At 45.6% G+C, this 20,424-nt stretch overlaps 1 protein-coding gene across 3 annotated transcripts in view; it reads right to left on the bottom strand.

Moving 5' to 3' along the window:
- MTMR8 (myotubularin related protein 8) overlaps nucleotides 1-20,424 on the bottom strand; it is a 105,833-nt gene that overhangs the window by 63,043 nt on the left and 22,366 nt on the right. For all 3 annotated transcript variants that reach the window (XM_033944627.1, XM_033944628.1, XM_033944629.1), the window contains exons 3-4: nucleotides 9,174-9,336; nucleotides 2,373-2,530 (exon numbers count right to left, since the gene is read on the bottom strand). In XM_033944627.1, coding sequence (XP_033800518.1) covers nucleotides 2,373-2,530; nucleotides 9,174-9,336 — 321 coding nt within the window. The remainder of the gene's footprint in view (nucleotides 1-2,372; nucleotides 2,531-9,173; nucleotides 9,337-20,424) is intronic.

Here is a 20,424-nt window from a genome sequence, read left to right as displayed (position 1 = left end):
GTTACATTAACAGGTGCTAGAATATATGTGTGTGTGTCTGTCTTTATTTCTATCTCTCTCTCTCTCTCCTTAGCCTGTTCTGTATTTCTGTCTTTCTTTTTCCTCGGCTGTCCACCACCACCCCTTGCCTGCTTCCCCTGTCCATTCTCCCTTCCTTTTACCTCCCCTGTGTCCACCACCACCCCTTCACTGCTCCCCTTATTTACCAAGCCTGAAACATCTGTATCCTGCTACCTGTCAACTTTTTTTTTTTTTTTCTCTCTCTCTCTCTATATATATATATACATGCAGTTCTTGCCAATTTTTCATTTGCAGGCTTGGCTTTTCCTTGTCCATCATTATACCCCCTTCCCTTGCAAAATGTTATTTTGCAGAGTCAATAGACAGTCCTACCTTCCAGGGTCACTTCTTTGCCGGCTTTCTTCAGCGCCTGACCAGTTTGAGAGCCAACTAAGTGGCTGCTGCTGGCGGGCTGGCATGTGCTCGTGGGCTCACCGTCTCGCGCAGAGGGCAAGGGAGCACGTGCTCGTTGGTTCTCACTCTTGCGCAGGTGCACGCTGGCAGGCTGGCGCACAGCCAACCGCTTGTTCGTTCGGACGAAACGCTGTGACTGCCAGTGCCTGTTTTTCTGTCTGGGTTGGAGCCGCGCGATCGGGATTTAATCTTATACCAGGGAGGCAAAAATTCAGGAAACACGTCTGCACAACCAGCGAACGCCGGGGCCTGGGTGCGGCGGGGAAGGGGGGGGGGTCTTGCCTGCCATTCCTATTTAAAACGGCCTGCTGAGGTTCGTGGCCGGCTGTAGCGAAACTCGCAGGCCGCTGTTCACATCAGTAGCATGTTCCCTCTGACGCGATCGCGTCAGAGGGAACGTGCTACCATGTGGAGAGCGGCCTGCGAGGTTCGCTACAGCCGGCCGCGAACCTCAGCAGGCTGTTTTAAATAGGAATGGCAGCGGTGACTAGAGGGAGGGGAAGAACAGGAGCGGTAGCGGTTGTTGCGGGAGGGGGGAGTCGGCGACGTGCAGGCTGCTGTGAACAGGAGCGGCAGCGGCGGCAGGACCATGAGTCCTCCTCCCGGCATCCGCTGCCAGAGCCGCTCCTGTCGCCCGATGCAGCTAACTGGCGCATACGCCTCAAGCCACGGTCAAGGCTGGGGACTCGCGCATGCGCACTCCTTCGGCCACAGACCTACAGCGCACGGAACACGCAAATAGAAGTGCGCATGCGCGGCTAGCTCTTTATTATATTGGATACTGTTATCTGCAAATTAAATGTTTTATTTATAATGATTAATTTATTTGCTTGTATCTTTTCTGTGTTCCAGTTAATCCAATTTTAGGGGAAAAGGATGTTAGTGACTGGCAATAGAAAAGGAAGGGGATAGAGAATAGTGAAGGGATTCCCAATGGGCGCCATATATAGAATTCAGGGGGAGGAATATGTACTAAAGCAGTGTTTTTCAACCTTTTTACATCTATGGACCAGCAGAAATAAAAGAATTATTCTGTGGACTGGCATCGGTCCGTAGAACAGCGGTTGAAGAACACTGGGCTAAGTCGTGGGCCAGACCCCGGCCATCTCTACCCAATCTCCATCCCAGACCCCACCCCCAAAATAGTACTAATTGCACTTTGCACGTCCCATGCCTCATCTGGAAGCCTTCCCTCTGACGTTGCAATGTCTTCCGGTTCAGACACAGGACACCCGTAGGAGCCACTGCCCGTGGCTTTGTGCACTGAATCAGTTAAGAAGAGGGAGATGGCTCGAAGATAACGCCGCATCAATCGCACCGTGGACCGGCGGTTGAAGAGCACTGTTTTGGGCCTGATGCACGTGCTGGCCTTGTGGACCAGAAGGAAATTTCTGTGGACCGGCACTGGTCCATGGACCGGTGTTTGAAGAACACTGTACTAAAAGCCTAACAGATCAAAAGGGTGCATGCAAAGCAAGTAGCACCATAAGAAGTGTGTGAGGGAGACATGAACTGTGTGAAAGAATGAATGTGTGTGCCCATCAGAGAATTTCCAGGAAAGTGCCATTGTTTATGATCAAAGAATGAGTGTCTTCATGACAGTAAGGGCCTCTTCTATCAAACTGCGCTAGCAGTTTGTAGCGCGGTGAGCCGTGCTGAATCTGATGCCCTAAGTGTGTAAAGAGACAGAGAATCCATTTCACTGCCCTTACTCATAGTTATGGACTAGTCACTTTTATAGTTTCCATTCAAAATAAGAATTCTTTTAGAAACCCTGGCCTGCACAAACTGATTATTAGTATGAGAAGTGTAATGGGAAGAGGAAGATCTGGCCTGGGGAGGGAACCGCCCTTGCAAAAGCTTAACCCATTGAAGACTAGTATTTAGCAGAAAGTTACCTCATAGCCTTTGTTAATGTCACTGATGTCCCAGTACTCATTAGGAATACCCATGCGATGAAAATCAACTCTTAAATCAATCATTTTCCATCCAATCTGTCTGTCTTCCTCATGCAATTTGGGATTATAAGAAAATGCATAAAGTTCTTCATGTTTTACTGAAAAATAAAAAGACACATAAATGAGAAGGTTAAGTCAGAAAGACACTCTGGTTTCAGAGGGCAAACATGTAATTGTGGGTGTCTCCTTTGGAATTTTCTGGCCTAGTCGGGAAATTGCCCAGAGATTAAAATTGTAGCAAAGTCTCCAAGCATGTGGAGATGGTTTCTTGGTATGTATCACAACACAATAATAAATCTGGTGAAATCTGTTCTTACCTGTCAATTTCCTTTTCTTGACTCATGCTAGCTCAGTCCAGACTGACTGGTTACACCACCCTATCAGCAGATGGAGGCAAAAACCTGACCTTTCCAATGACATTATCAATATGAGGCAGAGTGCAGCAGGGAACTTGCCACTATATAAATAAACCAAGCTGATACACAATACAGATGTTAGAACATCAACAAACAATCCATCTTCCTCCAAGGGAAACTTCGGTAAAAGCACATATAAACCTTAATTGCTGTAGCTGAAATGAATGCCACAGAGTAGTGAAACCTAAAAGCTGCTGTCTTCCTGAATGGATCCTGCACTGGTCTAGCAGAATTCAGGGAAAGGAAATGAGCAGCTAAGAACAAATTTCACCTTCCTTATCCCGCTAGACCAGTCCAGGCTGACTGCACCCAAGATTTAACCCTCCAGGCAAGTGATAAACCAGGCCTCTTACAAAGCTGCTTTACCAAAGGTGCTATCCTCTCTGACATCAACATCAATTCTTTAGTGCTTTCTGAACAAATACAGTAACTGGGTAAGAACATAATAGCCTTACTACTACTGTACCTTCACTGAGTGTCCCCTAGTTTTTGTAATTTTTGATGGGAGTGAAAAATCTATCCACTTGTATCTGTTCTACTCCACTCAGGATTTTGTAGACTTCAATCATATCTCCCCAAGCTGAAGAGCTCTAACCTTTTTAGTCTTTCCTCATACGAGAAGAGTTCCATCTCCTTTATCAGCTTAGTCGCTCTTCTTTGAACCTTTTCTTGAGCTAAGGAGACCAGAATTGAACGCAATACTCCAGATAAGGTTGCACCATAGAGCGATACAGAAGCATTGTAACATTCTTAGTCTTGCTAACTATCCCTTCTTTAAATAATTCCTAGCATCCTGTTTGCTTTTTTGGAACAGTCACTACACTCTTGCAGTGTCAGAGAGAGAAGAACCAATGGCTCAGTATTAATAGAAGTTTCATCAGCCGGAAGCCTGAAGTCATAATGCCATTGTACAGGGCCATGGTGAGACCTCATCTGGAATACTGTGTACAATTCTGGAGGCCACATTATCGTAAAGATGTGCGCAGAATTGAGTCGGTTCAGCGGAAGGCCACCAGGATGATTACAGGCCTCAAGGGTCTCTCGTACGAAGAGAGGCTGAATAAATTACAGCTCTACACTCTTGAAGAACGTAGGGAGAGGGGAGACATGATTGAGACATTTAAGTACATCACAGGACGTGTCGAGGTGGAAGATGGCATTTTCTTTCTCAAAGGACCCTCGGCCACAAGAGGACATCCGCTCAAACTCAAGGGCGGGAAATTTCATGGCGACTCCAGAAAGTATTTCTTCATGGAGAGAGTGGTGGATCATTGGAACAAGCTTCCAGTACAGGTGATCGAGGCAAGCAGCGTGCCAGAGTTATGTCTGATCCCTACGAAGGTTTAGTTAAAGAATTGGGTTATTAGGGCATAGACTAAGGGGGTGGGTCAGTAGGGTGGGCAGACTTGATGGGCTATAGCCCTTTTCTGCCGTCATCTTTCTATGTTTCTATGTTTCTATGATGTGACACGTGTATACTGTATGCACTCGTATTGCAAGATTTGGCTTGTTTAGAACAGTCACTACACTCTTGCAGTGTCAGAGAGAAGAACCATCGGCTCAGTTGTGATGATGTGACGCATGTTTAGAACAGTCACACCACCAGTGATCCATCGTGCCCAGCAGTTCGCTCATGCAGCGGTCCCCAGGTCAAAGACTTTTAGTGCTCTAAATGAGTCCAGTCTCACTTGCGTACGTTCCAGTTTAGCAGGAATTTGCCAACTTTGTCTTGAATCCCTGGAAGGTGTTTTCCCCTATAACAGACTCCAGAAGAGCATTCCAGTTTTGTACCACTCTCTGGGTGAAGAAGAACTTCCTTACGTTTGTACGGAATCTAATCCCTTTCAACTTTAGAGAGTGCCGTCTCGTTCTCCCTACCTTGGAGAGGGTGAACAATCTGTCTTTATCTGCTAAGTCTATTCCCTTCAGTATTTTGATTGTTTCGATCATGTCCCCTCACAGTCTCCTCTTATCAAGGGAGAAGAGACCCAGTTTCTCCAATCTCTCACTGTACAGCAACTCCTCCAGCCCCTTAACCATTTTAGTCACTCTTCTCTGGACCCTTTCGAGTAGTACCGTATCCTTCTTCATGTATGGCGACCAGTGCTGGACGCAGTACTCCAGGTGAGGGCGCATCATGGCCCAGTACAGCGGCATGATAACCTTCTCCGATCTGTTCGTGATCCCCTTCTTTATCATTCCTATCATTCTGTTCGCTCTTCTCGCCGCCGCCGTGCATTGCTCAGAGGCTTCATTGACTTGTCGATCAGAACTCCCAAGTCTCTTTCCTGGGAGGTCTCTCCAAGTACCACCCCAGACATCCTGTATTCATGCTTGAGATTTTTGTTACCGACATGCCTCACTTTACACTTATCCACGTTGAACCTCATTTGCCATGTCGATGCCCATTTCTCGAGCTTGATTATGTCACGTTACAGATCCTCGCAATCCCCGTGTCTTCACTACTCTGAATAACTTCGTATCATCCGCAAATTTAATCATCTCAATTGTCGTACTAATGTCCAGATCGTTTATAAAGATTTTGATATGGATTTAAACAGAATATTAAGTGTTATATATGATGTTACACTTATTGTAAGTTTAAAAAAAAAAAAATAATAATTGGGAGAAAAAAAAAAAAGATTTTGAAGAGCACGGGTCTTAGCACCGAGCCCTGCAGCACCCCACTGGTGATGCTCTTCCAGTCCGAGTATTGTCCATTTACTCCCACTATGTTTCCTATGCTCCAACCAGTTTTTAATCCACATGAGTATTTCACCCTCGATTCCATGGCTCGCAATTTTTTGAAGTAGTAGTTCATGTGGAACCTTGTCGAACGCCTTCTGAAAATCCAGATATACAATGTCAACCGGGTCACCCTTGTCTATCTGCCGGTTTATTCCCTCAAAGAAGTGCAGGAAGTTCATCAAACAAGATCTGCTTTTGCTGAAACCGTGTTGGCTGGTCCTCATCAGACCGTGTCCGTCCAGGTGATCAACGATGCGGTCCTTTACATAAGAACATAAGAAGTGCCATTTCCGGAACAGACCTTAGGTCCATCAAGTCCGGCGATCCGCACACGCGGAGGCCCCGCCAGGTGTACCCTGGCATAGTATTAGTCCCCACATCATTCTAAGCTTCTCATAAGAGATACGCATCTAGCTTCCCTTACCTATCAGACTGGTACTGAGGTCAGACTCACCGGTCTGTAGTTTCCTGGATCTCCCCTCAAACCTTTTTTGAAGATCGGCATAACATTTGCCACCTTCCAGTCTTCTGGAATCTTTCCCGATTTGATCGACAGATTGGCTATTAGTTGAAGCAGTTCAGCTATAGTCCCTTTCAGTTCCTTGATGACCCTCGGATGGATGCCATCCGGTCCCGAGGATTTATCGCTCTTAAGCCTATTGATCTGCCTGCATACCTCTTCTACACTGACCATCAACCCTGTCAGTTTCCCGTCTTCGTTTCCTGCTTATAGCCTGATGCTGTGTTCATCTCCTCTTCGATAAATACAGCATATAGCCTGATGCTGTGTATATCTCCTCTTTGGTAAATACAGACGCAAAAAATGTGCTCAGTTTGTCGGCGATTGCTTTGTCCTCCTTTAACACTCCCTTTATTCCATGTTCATTCAATGGTCCCACCACTTTCTTCGCGGGTCGTTTCCCCTTAATATATCAATGGAACGGCTTGAAGTTTTTCATCTCCTTGGCTATTTTTTCCTTGTAGTCTCTTTTGGCCCCTTTTTACTCCTTATGGCACCTGCATTGATGTTGTTTGTGCTTATTCCAGTTTTCATCCGTTCTTGACCTTTTCCATTCCTTAAACGACGTTTTCTCGTCTCTGATCGCTTCCTTCACCTCTACAGTGAGCCACACCGGTTCCTTGTTCTTTTTCCTTTTGGATCCCTTGTTGATACACGGTATATATAGAATTTGCGCCTTGGTTGCTGTGTCCTTAAAAAGGGACCAAGCTTGCTCTAGCGTTTTTACAGTGCTTATCCTCTACTTAACCTTCTTCCCCACTATGAGTCTCATCCCTTCGTAATTCCCTTTTCAGAAGTTCAGTGCCATGGCCGTCGTTCTGGACCTATGTTTCACCCCTATATCCAGGTCGAAGCGGATCATGTTGTGATTGCTGTTTCCCAGCGTCCCTTCTACTTCTACACCTTGTGCCAGTCCTCACAGTCTATTTAGAATTAAGTCCAGAATTGCATTTCCTCTTGTATTTTCTTTGACAAGTTGTTCCAGGAAGCAATCGCCAACAGCATCCAGGAACTTGGTCTCCCTAGCACAGCTGGAGGTGCCTAGGTTCCAGTCTATCCCCGGATAGTTGAAGTCACCCATGATAACTGCGTTGCCTCCCTTGCAGTTGCATTTAATCTCGTCCGTCATTTCTCCATCAATTTCTTCAGACTGCCTTGGGGGTCGGTAGTAGATGCCGATCTTCATTTCCAGTCCATTTGTTCTCGGAATTTTGACCCATAGAGACTCTAACTTATCCGTCTGTTGTGGCGTGTTCTCTTCAGTAGATTCAATTCCTTCTTTGACATATATGGCAATGCCCCCACCTTTCTGAGCCACTCTGTCTCTGCAGTATAGCTTGTATCCCGGTAGCAGTGTCCCAGATGTTCTCCTCAGTCAACCATGTTTCCGTGATGTCGATGACGTCCATGTTATCTTTTTGTGCCATAGCTTCTAATTCACCCATCTTATTCCTTAGGCTCCTTGCGTTCGTGTATATACACTTGAGTTTGCGGCCTGTTCCTTTCTTGCATTTCCTTTCCACTTGTGTCCCTTTCGATTTGTCTTGCCTGTGATCCAGTGAGTGCCTGTGATCTGGTGAGTCTTCCCTTCAGTTGTGATGTGACGCTTGTATACTGTATATTCTCGTATTGCAAAACTTGGCTTGTTTAGAACAGTCACTACACTCTTGCAGTGTCAGAGAGAGAAGAACCATCGGCTCAGTTGTGATGTGTGTATACCGTATGTACTTGTATTGCAAGACACTGCTTGTATATCAAGTTAAAAATTAATAAAATGTTTTGCTTATCTTGCAAAACACTTGCAAACCAAGTTACTTGCAATCCAAGGTTTGACCAAGTCACACCATTACTCAGAGCTACATTGGCTTCCGATAGAAAAACGAATAGAATTCAAGCTATGCTGTGCTATGCATTCAAAACACTATATGCTGATACGCCTAATATGTCATTTTTAAGTCCTGACGTGGAGCACGTTGCCGATGCGGGACCTTCAGGGCGTCTTTAAATTTCTCAGTCAGAGCCGGGACAGGAACCCTTTGTATCTCAGATAAGTTCTTTTTTGCTGAACATTATTTGGGTATCAATGCTCATTCTGATAAATTGAGAATATTTGAACTCATGAACTGATTGCAAGGGGATCGGATTTTGATACGCTTTTTTTCCCTTCTTCCCCTCTCAGCACTCACATTGAATGGGTGTTTCACTGACATTTTTGAATGCACTTTTTGCATTGAACTAGATGATATACGGAGCAGGACTTATTTAGGTTTATTAACCTGGTGCTAGTCACCCATAGGTTCTCTGCTTGGGGCCATAAAAGTAATTATTTATTAAACTTTTTGGCCCGTACTGATTTGTCCCATTAGTAATTGTTTGGTTAGTGCTATGTTTGTTCTGTGAGAGGATTTGAAGTTTGCCAAATTTTTTTATGTTTGTTTTGCTTTGTATTTATTTTTTGGCTATTTTTTGGTTTGTTTTTGGCCTTCAGACTAACAATGTACCACCCATAAGAGCAGCAGCAGATGGGCAGTGTTGGAGGCAGAGGATCACGTCTGATGCGACAATAGTGACAACATCAAATTTATACGAAAGGCCCAGCAATCTGCTTCTGTATTCTGCCACGAAAACTTGATGACGTTCATCAAGTCGCTAGGATTCAAATACAAGTTGATGGCACCTAACATTCACAGGTTGCGTAAATGCCAACATGTTGGAATTCTGAAATAGAATCTGGGTGCCCAGATGTTGTTAATAGAATTAACACTCAAGAGTGCTGCAACTTGGCACTTAATTTTTTTACTTCCCTTTTGTGACTGTCGTCCTAACACGGTAGTCTCTAGGAATTACAATGATGAAGTTTAAGGAATTACACTACTAAAGAACATTTTTAAAGCATGCAGAAAAATTGTTTGGCGAGTGACGTTTTCAGCTACTACACAATAGGCTGCAACCTTTCAAAAAGGAGCTTTTTTTCCCCCCTCGTCTTTCAATAAATTTTTTTTAAGAGCCATGCACCATCCCTTTCCCACCATCCTGAAAATTTCTTCTCTTTCTTACCTGGTTGTGAGAGTTTAAGCAGTGAGCTATACACATCATGACAATCCCTCTCTCGCATCAGAACAAAGTGGATCACACGGAAGTTCTTGCAGTGAATCAGCAGTGGACATCCAGAGGCATTCAGAGGCAGCTTTTCCACTGCAGCAATGTGATGGTGTGGTATCTACAAAATAATGGAAGCATGTCTATCTTCTGTCCAGTTGAAAAAAAGGCTTTAATCTAGGAATGAAAATACAGTGGTGCCTCACACAACGAACTTAATTCGTTCCAGGAGCAAGTTTGTTATGCGAAAAGTTCGTTGTGTGAAACGCGTTTTCCCATAAGAATACATGTAAAACAAAATAATTCGTTCTGCAGCCCTGTTTTCCCATAAGAATACATGTAAAACAAAATAATTCGTTCTGCAGCCCTACATTTCCCTCCCTCCACCTCACCTTATATGCAGAGTTTGCCAGCTTTCTTTTTCACCCAGCCGCACGCTTTCAAAAAGCTGTGCACGCGCAGCTGCTGGAGTTGATCAATGTTCTCCTCTCCTGCAACTTCCGGTTTCCGGTTGCGTCAGAGGAGAAGATTGAACAACAGAGCATGCGCGCATGTGCTGCTCTTTGAAAGTGTGTGGCTGGCCGAAAAAGAAAGCCGGAAAACTCGGCATCTAAGGTAAGGTGGAGGGAGATGATGGAACACTGCATTCAGACAGGAGGGTGCTGCTGTTCCCGGTTCACATTAGGAAGCGGCGAGAGTAGTTCCGCCCCCCCCCGGGCCCCTCGGGCGACTTCGTTGTGTGAAACGAAGTTCGTTATAGGGAACAAGACAAAAAGTTCGTTATGCGCAGCGTTCGCTGTGCGAGGCGTCCGTTATGCGAGGCACCACTGTAAACTTCTGGTCTGTGATATTTACACCTTTGCATATTTTTTCATACTGCTGCTTATAAAACTAGAAATTCAAAATGCACTAAAGAGTTTCACGGATTTTTATTATAATCAATACGTTCAATGTAAAAAAATTAAATACTGTATATTCAAAAACTAACACACACACATCCCTTTTACAAAACTGTAGCACGGTTTTTAGTACCGGCTGCAGTGGTAACAGTACCGATACTCATAGAATTCCTACGAGTGTCGGAGCTGTTACCGCCGGCACTAAAAACCGTGCTATAGTTTTGTAAAAGGGGAGGGGGTAAATTAAAAATAAGGAAACAAACCGTCTTGATTGCATAAGTTGTCATAAAAACTCAAATTAGCGCAGATTTTCAAAGCTGACAAAGCACTTAAATTAAACAGAATACCACGTCCAGTCCTACAGTTTATCCGATTCTAATATGCCTAGATGAAGTCATGCCATTTCTGTAGTATTACAAGCTCTAAACATATGGAACACAGAATTGCCTATTCCAAAGCTGATTTGGCAGTTCCGTGTTCAGTATGTTTAGACTACATTCATGACCTCTTTATCTCCCAGTCCCTCCACCCGCTTGCTCTAACTGAAACATGGATTTGCCCCGAGGACTCTACTGCAGCTGCTGCCCTCTCCCATGGTGGCTACCTCTTCTCCCATACGCCTCGCCCTACTGGTCGAGGCGGAGGTGTTGGGCTTCTCTCTCCTTCTTGCAGATTCCAACCTTCTCTCTCCCCCCCAAGATTATGGCTGATTACTTCCATGACAAGGTCCACAAGATGGCCCTTGAATTCAATACAAAGTCACATCCTTCTCCCCTACCCACCATCCACTCTCCTGAACTTCAACCTCGCACCTCCCCTTCATCCATCACCCAAACAGCTCAGGAAGCTTCTCTTATCTGGTCCCAGATGCATGTCCCTACGTCAACTACTGTTGATTTTTCTGTCTTCATTGATCTTCTCCCATGGTTTCCAGGATCACCTTTATTGCTGATGACTCCCAGATCCAGGGCTGTGGAGTCGGTAAATAAATCCTTCGACTCCGACTCCTCAGTTTCTGGCACCCATGACTCCGACTCCAGGTACCCAAAATTGTCTCTGACTCTTCGACTCCAACTCTACAGCCCTGCCCAGATCTACCTCTCTACACCTGAAATTTTACCTAAAGTCCAAGAAAAAGTCTCTGCTTGTTTGGCTGACATTGTTGCCTGGATGTTCTGCAGTCATCTGAAACTAAATATGTCCAAGACTGAGCTACTCCTCTTTCCTCTTAAACCCTCTGTTCCTCCTCCTCCTTTCTCCATCTCTGTAACTAATATTGTCATTGTTCCAGTCTCCTCTGCTCACAACCTTGGAGTTGTCTCGATTCTGACCTCTCATTTTCTAGGTACAGTGGTGCCTCACACAACGAACTTAATTGGTTCCAGGAGCAAGTTTGTTATGCGAAAAGTTCGTTATGTGAAACGCATTTTCCCATAACAATACGTTAAAAAAAATAATTCGTTCTGTAGCATAAAATATGCTAAGATGACATAAAAAAATATAAATTCTTGATAGTAGAGGGGATATATGTGAAGGGGAGGGGAGACAGGGGTTTTGTTGATCCTTGCTGTGTATTATAATCACCCCCCACATACTCCCCAGTACCTTTTTAATCATCCCCCCTCGGTACCTTTTTTAATTCCTCCCATCTTTCCCAGCCAGTGGCGTACAGGCCAGAAGCGCAGAGATCAGGAGCAATTCCTCTGCACGCCTGTGTGGGCCCATGCCGATCTCCGAATGGCTGCAGTTAGTTCTTGTGAGTCCCGCGAGAGCTGACTGCAGCCATTCAGAGATCAGCGCAGGCCCAGGCAGTAGCACAGAAGGCTTGCTCTTGATCTCTGCGCTTCTGGCTGGGAAATTTGCTAGACCACCAGTTACGAGTGAGCGGGTGAGATTAAAGTTGCAGCAGTGGTGGCTTTTTTAAAAAAATATGTGGCGGCGGGGGGAGGTTTAAAAATATGCGGTGGCAGCAGAGGCTTAAAAATATGCAGCAGCGGCGGCAGGGGGGTTTAAAATATGTAGCGCCACTGCACAGGGAGCCAGGCGGAGAGAGGGCAGTTAAGGATGCAGCTCGGGCGACTTCGTTGTGTGAAACGAAGTTCGTTGTGGGAAGCAAGACCTGAAGTTCGTTGTGCGCAGCGTTCGCTGTGCGAGGCGTCCGTTATGCGAGGCACCACTGTATATTCAACAAGCTGCTAAGATCTGTCGCTTCTATCTCTTTAATATCACCAATATTCGCCCTTTCCTCTCTGAGCACACTACCTGAACCCTTGTTCAAGTTCTCATAACCTCACGCTTAGATTACTGCAATCTACTCCTAACTGGTATCCCTCAGTGTCGCCTCTCCCTCTTGCAATCTGTGCAAAACTCTGCTGTGCAACTCATCTTCTACCAACCTCACTACGCTCTTGTCACCCCTCTCCTTAACCTTTTCCTATCGTAAAGCACAGTTACTTACCGTAACAGTTGTTATCCAGGGACAGCAGGCAGATATTCCCACATATGGGTGACGTCACCGACGGAGCCCCGCAGCGGACAGCCTCGAAAGCAAACTTGCTTGAAGATCTCGAACTTTCGAGTACTGCACCGCGCCTGCGCGCGTGCCTTCCCGCCCGAACTAGGGGGCGCATCTCCTGAGAGGAATCTCAGTTCAGATACCTAGCCAAGAAGCCAACCAGGGGAGGTGGGAGGGTTGTGGGAATATCTGCCTGCTGTCCCTGGATAACAACTGTTACGGTAAGTAACTGTGCTTTATCCCAGGACAAGCAGGCAGCATATTCCCACATATGGGTGACCTCCAAGCTAAGTAAAAAGGGATGGAGGGAAGTTGGCAATTTACGAAAAAAGATTTTGCAAAACAGATTGGCCAAAATGGCCATCCCTCCTGGATAGAGTATCCAGACAATAATGAGAGGTGAAAGTATGAACCGAGGACCAAGTGGCAGCCTTGCAGATTTCCTCAATAGGAGTTGATCGGAGGAAAGCTACAGATGCCGCCATAGCTCTAACTTTATGGCCCGTCACTCGACCTTGCAGAGGAAGACCAGCCTGAGCATAGCAAAAAGAAATGCAAGCAGCCATCCAGTTGGAGATGGTACGCTTTGATATAGGACGACCCAACCTGTTTGGATCAAAGGATATGAAAAGTTGAGGAGATGTTCTGTGAAGCTGAGTGCGTTGCAGGTAGAAAGCCAAAGCACGTTTACAGTCCAAGGTATGAAGAGCCGCCTCTCCTGGGTGAGAATGAGGCTTTGGAAAAAATACAGGCAGAACAATAGACTGATTGATATGAAATTCTGAAACAACTTTAGGCAAGAATTTAGGATGAGTACGGAGAACCACCTTGTCATGGTGAAAAACTGTGAAAGGTGGATCAGCCACTAGCGCTTGTAACTCACTGACACGACGAGCAGAAGTGAGGGCGATCAGAAACACAGCTTTCCAAGTGAGATACTTGAGATGAGCTTTGTCAAGTGGTTCAAAAGGAGATTTCATAAGTTGAGCTAAAACAACATTGAGATCCCAAACCACAGGAGGTGGTTTAAGAGGAGGATGGAGATTGAGAAGTCCTTTCATAAAACGAGAAATCATAGGATGTGCAGAAAGGGATTTTCCATCCAAAGGCTGATGAAAAGCAGCTATAGCACTAAGGTGGACTCGGATAGATGTAGTCTGAAGTCCAGATTGAGATAAATGAAGTAAATAGTCCAGAACTGATGTCAATGAAGCAGATCTGGGTGGTAAATTATGTGTAGAACACCAAGCAGAGAATCTTGTCCACTTTTGACCATAACATTGTCTAGTGGATGGTTTTCTGGAAGCAAGTAAAATATCTTGTACAGACGGAGAGAATTGAGAAAAGTCTGTTAAAGAGAAAGGTACCAAGCTGTCAAATGTAGAGACTGTAGATTGGGATGAAGCAAAGATCCTTGATTCTGCGTGAGTAGAGAAGGAAATATTGGTAGAAGTAGAGGCTCCCTGGTGCTGAGTTGAAGTAGAAGGGAGAACCAAGGTTGTCTGGGCCACCGAGGAGCTATCAGAATCATGGTGGCATGGTCTGACTTCAACTTGACTAGAGTCTTGAGAATCAGAGGAAACGGAGGAAAAGCATAAAGGAACTGATTCCTCCAGTCCAGTAGAAACGCATCCGCTTCGAGACGTTGAGGAGTAAAGATGCGGGAGCAAAATTGAGGCAGTTTGAAGTTGAGAGGTGACGCAAACAGATCTATCTGCGGAGTCCCCCAACGAGCAAAAATTTGGCGAAGAGTAGGAGAATTGAGTGTCCATTCGTGAGGTTGTAGAAGACGACTCAATTTGTCCGCCAAACAGTTGTGTTGACCCTGAATGTAAACTGCTCTGAGGAAGATGTTGTGGAGAATCGCCCACTGCCACAATTTGAGAGCCTCTTGACAGAGGGAGTGAGATCCCGTCCCTCCCTGTTTGTTGACATAATACATGGCTACTTGGTTGTCGGTACGTACAAGAATCACCATGTCGTGAAGAAGATGCTGAAAAGCTTTGAGAGCATAAAATATCGCTCTGAGTTCCAACAGATTTATAGGACACCTCCGGTCTGCTTGGGTCCAGAGCCCTTGAGTGCAAAGACCGTCCACATGGGCTCCCCATGCATACATTGACGAGTCGGTTGTGAGAACCTTCTGATGAGGAAGAGGGTAAAACAGTAAACCTCTTGAAAGATTCAAAGAGAGCATCCACCAACGGAGAGACTTTTTTAATGAAGGAGTGATGGAAATTAGTCGAGTTGGTGGATCCACTGATTGTTGCCATTGAGATGCCAGTGTCCATTGAGGAATGTGAAGATGAAGCCTGGCAAAAGGAACCACATGAACTGTAGAGGCCATGTGACCGAGCAGAACCATCATTTTCCTTGCTGGAATAGTGGAAAGTTGGAAGAATTGTTGAGAAATCTGAAGGAGTGCATCCTGACGTGGTTGAGGAAGGTATGCTCTCAGATTGATAGTGTCCAGAGTCGCTCCTATGAACTGGAGAGACTGAGAAGGAATTAGTTGAGATTTGGGAAAATTGATGTGAAATCCCAGACTTTGAAGAAAGAGAATAGTCTGTTGGGTCGCTACAATAACCCCTGAAAGAGAGGGAGCCTTGATGAGCCAGTCGTCTAGGTATGGAAATACTTGGAGACCCTGGTTGCGAAGAGCTGCAGCTACAACCACAAGGCATTTTGTGAAAACTCTGGGGGAAGAAGCCAGTCCGAAGGGGAGAACTCTGTACTGAAGATGAAGATTTCCTACTTGGAATCTGAGGTACTTGCGAAAAGCTGGATGAATGGGGATATGAGTATAGGCCTCTTTGAGATCGAGGGAGCACATCCAATCCCCTTGATCCATCAAGGAATATAGCGTTGGCAGAGTGAGCATTCGAAATTTCTCTTTGACTAGAAATTTGTTGAGAGCTCTGAGATCCAAAATCGGTCGCAAATCCCCCGTCTTTTTGGGAACTAGAAAATAACGGGAGTAGAATCCCGAGTTCCTTTGGGAGAGAGGAACTTCCTCCACTGCTCGCAGGAGAAGAAGAGCCCGAGCTTCTTGAAGAAGAAGAGGAAGATGCGACTGATTTGAAAGACACTCTCTTGGATGGCGATCTGGAGGCACCTGAAGGAGTCGAAGAGAGTATCCCTCTCTGATAATGGTAAGTACCCAGAGATCTGATGTTATGAGCTCCCATTGATGATAAAAATTGGACAGGCGACCCCCTATGGGGAGGGGAGAATTTGGAAACAGAGAAATTTGAATGCTCAAGTTGAGATTGTCAAAAAGACTGAGCAGGCTTAGTGTTAGCAGGGGTCTGTGACTTCTGTTGTCGTTGTTGTGGAGGAGGCCGACGAGCAGGAGGTCTAGAAAAAGCAGGAGTTGTTTTCTGTGGATAGCGACGTGGAGTTTGTTTAAAACCTCTAGTTGGTACAGGTTTAGGTTTTGGACGGATGAGGGAAGCAAAAGAGCGCTCATGTTCTGAAAGACGCTTTGTAGCTGCCTCAATAGAGTCATCAAATAATTCATTTCCTTGACAAGGAAGATTAGCCAATCTATCCTGGAGGTTAGGATCCATGTCCACTATCCGTAACCATGCTAATCTACGCATTGCTACTGCAAATGCCGAGACTCTAGACGAGAGTTCAAAGGCATCATAGGAAGCTTGTAGCATGAATAGTCTCAACTGAGAAAGAGTCTTAAGGATATTTTTAAATTCTGATAGACGATTGGTAGAGATATCCGGGTAAAAGGAAGACAAAATCTTTAAAAAATGATTGAAATAGGACGTAAAAATGTAATTATAATTTAAAACTCTATTTGCCATCATAGAATTCTGGTATAAACGTCGACCAAATTTATCCATGGTACGGCCTTCCCTACCAGGAGGAACTGAAGCATAAATTTTGGATGGATGTGCTTTCTTTAATGATGACTCTACCACTAGAGATTGATGAGAAAGTTGAGACTTTTCATATCCTTTAGATGGAACCGTTCTGTAACGAGACTCCAATTTAGATGGGATGGCAGTGATAGAATAAGGAGTCTCCATATTGCGAGTGAAGGTCTGCTGGAGGACAGGAGTCATAGGCAATCTGAGTGACTCTTTAGGAGGATGGGGAAGCTCCATATCCGCCAGGTACTCAGGAGTATATTTAGAGTCTGAATGAAGGTCTAGCTTAAGAGCTTGGCCCATATCAAAAATAAATTTGGCAAAAGAAACTGATTTTGGGTCAGATGATTCTTCAGGAGAGCCACTGCGAGATTTATGTTGTACTGAGTAGGATGGAGAATTTTCTCTAGAGTATGTGGAAATGTCCGATTCCATACGCATAGTAGGAGAAGAAGCTGTACTGTGAAGTGGAGTAAGAGAATGTTTCCTCTTCAGACTTCTGGATGGAGAAGTACCCGGTGTACGTGGTACCGAATGAGTCGAGGTGTGTGGAGAACTGTCTCGACGGACTGGCTTCGATGGGGTTCTGGATCGAGAAGGGCTTCGAGTGGAGGCTCGATGTCGAGATCCCTGCTTCGTCTTCGAAGAACGAGACAAAGAAGCCTCGGTATCCAACGGCGAAGACTCCCTCCGAAGCTTGGAGGCAACATGTCTCGAATGCTTCGATCGATGCTTTGGAGGAGGAGAGCCCGGAGACGACTCCGATGAAGAAATGTTTTTCGGTGTCCGGGATCGGCTTCGGGAGACTGGAAGCTCCGGTTGAGTAACAGGCTGGTCAGCCCGAGGCAAGGTCGAGGACGGGACCAGTTGAGCCACCAAAGAATTAATCTGAGTGGTGAGGATAGACTTTAACATGTCTTCCAGCATCGGCACCGAGACAGAAGATTCTGACCTCGTATGTGCAGCAGTACGCTCCGAAGAGGGCGACCTCGAAGGTGAGTATTCCCTTATCTTGGAGGTACGCTTTGAAAGTGGTCGCGCCGAGGACTCTGGTGGCTTCTTGGATACGGCACCTGAAAGGGAACTCGGAGACTTACCCCCAGTAGAAGGCTTCGTTGAAGACGTCGTCTTCGAGGCAACCGAAGTAGAAGAGGTCGAGGCCTTCGAGACCGAAACTCCAGCCGGAGTCTGGGTCGAGGCCTTCGAGACCACAGGTGTCGAGGTCGTCGGAGTCGAGGCCTTCGAGACCGGTGCAGCCGCCACGGTCGAGGCCGGCTCCGAAGATTGCTCCATACCGAAAAGTTGAAAAAATTGAGCACAACGCCGCCGAAAAGCTCGTGGAGTGAGGGTAAAGCAGCGATGACAATCTTCTGGGGAATGAGAGGAACCCAGGCACTGTAAACAGCGGCAGTGGGGATCGGTGACCGAAATCACCCGATTACACTGTCGACAACGTTTAAACCCGGTAAGAGGCCGGGACATGGAAAAAACAAAGTCCGTGTCGAACGAAGGAGCCTAGGCCTAGGCCCAAAGCTCGACGGCCGAACTTAAAAGAAAAAAAGAATATACTTTTTTTTTTTTTTTTTTTTTATTCGAAAAAGAAAAGAAGAAAGATAAAATTAACACAGCGACCGACTTTAAATTAAAAGAAACAGCCGCGGTGATGAGAAGGCAATGCTGCAGAGAAAGAAAACGTGTCTTCTTGTCTCCGCGGAAATAAACAAACTGAGGATCCTCTCAGGAGATGCGCCCCCTAGTTCGGGCGGGAAGGCACGCGCGCAGGCGCGGTGCAGTACTCGAAAGTTCGAGATCTTCAAGCAAGTTTGCTTTCGAGGCTGTCCGCTGCGGGGCTCCGTCGGTGACGTCACCCATATGTGGGAATATGCTGCCTGCTTGTCCTGGGATAATAAATTTTACATTACGCTGGTTCCAATCGTAATTATTTTAGCAAAGTTTTGTATTATTCACCGTTATCATTTAGGGCTATTATAAACATCATGTAAATAAGTCATAAGTCTGTAAATTCAAATATTTTGTGTTCCTGGCTCTTTATTAGTCCATACAGACTGTTTATCCACGATGGCAACGACATTTTTGGAATGTCCCGTCATCCGGGACACATGATAGGAAAAGGTTAAGTCACTTCACTGACTCCCTATCTGCCATCGTATATAGTTCAAGATCTTATTGCTGACCTACAAGTATGTTCATTCTGCTGCCCCTCAATATCTCTCCTCACGTCTCTCTCCTTATACACTTCCCAGAGAACTCTGTTCCTCAGATAAGCTGCTCTTAGCTGTACCCTGTGTCCTCCACTGCCAATTCCAGACTTTGTTCCTTTAATCTAGCTGCCCCCTATGCCTGGAATAAATTACCCAAGTTTGTCTGTCAAGTCCCTTCACTTGTTTAAAAGCAGACTGAAAACCCACCTTTCTGATATAGCTTTCAATCCTTAACCCTACTCCTCTGCCCTCCAACCCAGCCAGCAAATTAACCCTTCCCCTTAACTGTATCCATGACATCCTGTTTGTCTGTCTTGGCCGTCCCTGCTCAAAGAGCTTACAGTCTTCTTTGTGACTCTGTACAGTGCTGCGTGTATCTGGTAGCGCTATAGAAATAATTCATAGTAGTAGTGTGAAGAGTTTCAGTCAGAGCTGAGATTGTGATGTCATAATGCCTCATTCGACCAATAAGAATCAACCTCATCAGTGATGTCACAATGGCTTGATTGTCCTGTACTCCCCCTCTGCCCTCCAACCCAGCCAGAGATTAACCTTTCCCCTTAACTGTATCCATGACATCTTGTTTGTCTGTCTTGTCTGTTTAGAGTGTAAGCTCTTTCAAGCAGGATCTGTTTTCTTACTCTTTGTAACTCTGTGCAGCGCTGCGTGCGTCTGGTAGCGCTATAGAAATAATTAATAGTAGTAGTAGCAGCTTTGTTTCAAAATTCATTTTAATTACACAGAAATGACATGACTTCATCCAGGCACATTAGAATCGGCTAAACTATAGGAGTGGGCATGGTATTCTGTTTAATGTATGTGCCTTGGCAGCTTTGAAAATTTGAGCCAATTTGAGTTTTATTCCAAAGATATTCACTGTTAAAAAAAAAAAAAAAGTTTTTAACTATCCCCTGGGGAACTTAGGTCCATTAATATACACTAGAAACAGTTTAGCACAACCAGTTCACTTCCCTGATCAAAACATCCCTCCACAGTCAGCAGCCATAGGTTAACAAAACTGCTAATGGTAGTTACTATGATCCCGATGCACAACACTTCGACACCACAGTAAAAAATACTGTGGCGGGAATGGTTTCTGAGTGATGCTCTGCATGAATAGTATGCATATTATATGCACATTATTCGTTCAGATCAGCCCCGGTAAAAAGGGGAGAACCATGCCTGGTGCCTACTTAGAAACACAATCACTAGGCACAGCTCCTCCTCTCATCCCTCCTGTTAAAATTTAACATGTTTTCTTTTGTCTACCGCTACTGCTCTCCCTACCAGCTAAGCTGATTGTGGCAGGAGGAGCCCCTAACAGCTGAGCTGGCTGGCTTCAGGGCTTCCCCCGAGCTCAGCTGTTTGGGGCTTCCCCTGTCAGCTCATCAACTGAGCCAGCAGAGGACGGTAGTTGAAACAAGGACTGTATTTGAACTTAAGAAAGCAAGGGACAGGCACGTGGGATCTCTTAGGGCAGACATGTCAAAATCTGGCCCACCAGATGACCACAAAACCCCAGTCAAGCTGGCCCGCCGGTAGACAGGCACAAGCGCCGAGCGGCGGAACTACAGCCCACTGTCCCGACATTGCCAGTGGCAACAGGGTGAGCAACAGACCGCGACCTCCGCCTCCCAATGCAGGAGAGGTGCCGGTGTGCAAGGCTGCAACTGCCACCCTCCAAAGCAC

Source organism: Geotrypetes seraphini, chromosome 5, assembly GCF_902459505.1.
Source record: "Geotrypetes seraphini chromosome 5, aGeoSer1.1, whole genome shotgun sequence".
Taxonomy (NCBI): domain Eukaryota; kingdom Metazoa; phylum Chordata; class Amphibia; order Gymnophiona; family Dermophiidae; genus Geotrypetes; species Geotrypetes seraphini.
Note: the sequence above shows the minus strand (reverse complement) of the source record. Positions and strands in the feature narration are given on the sequence as shown.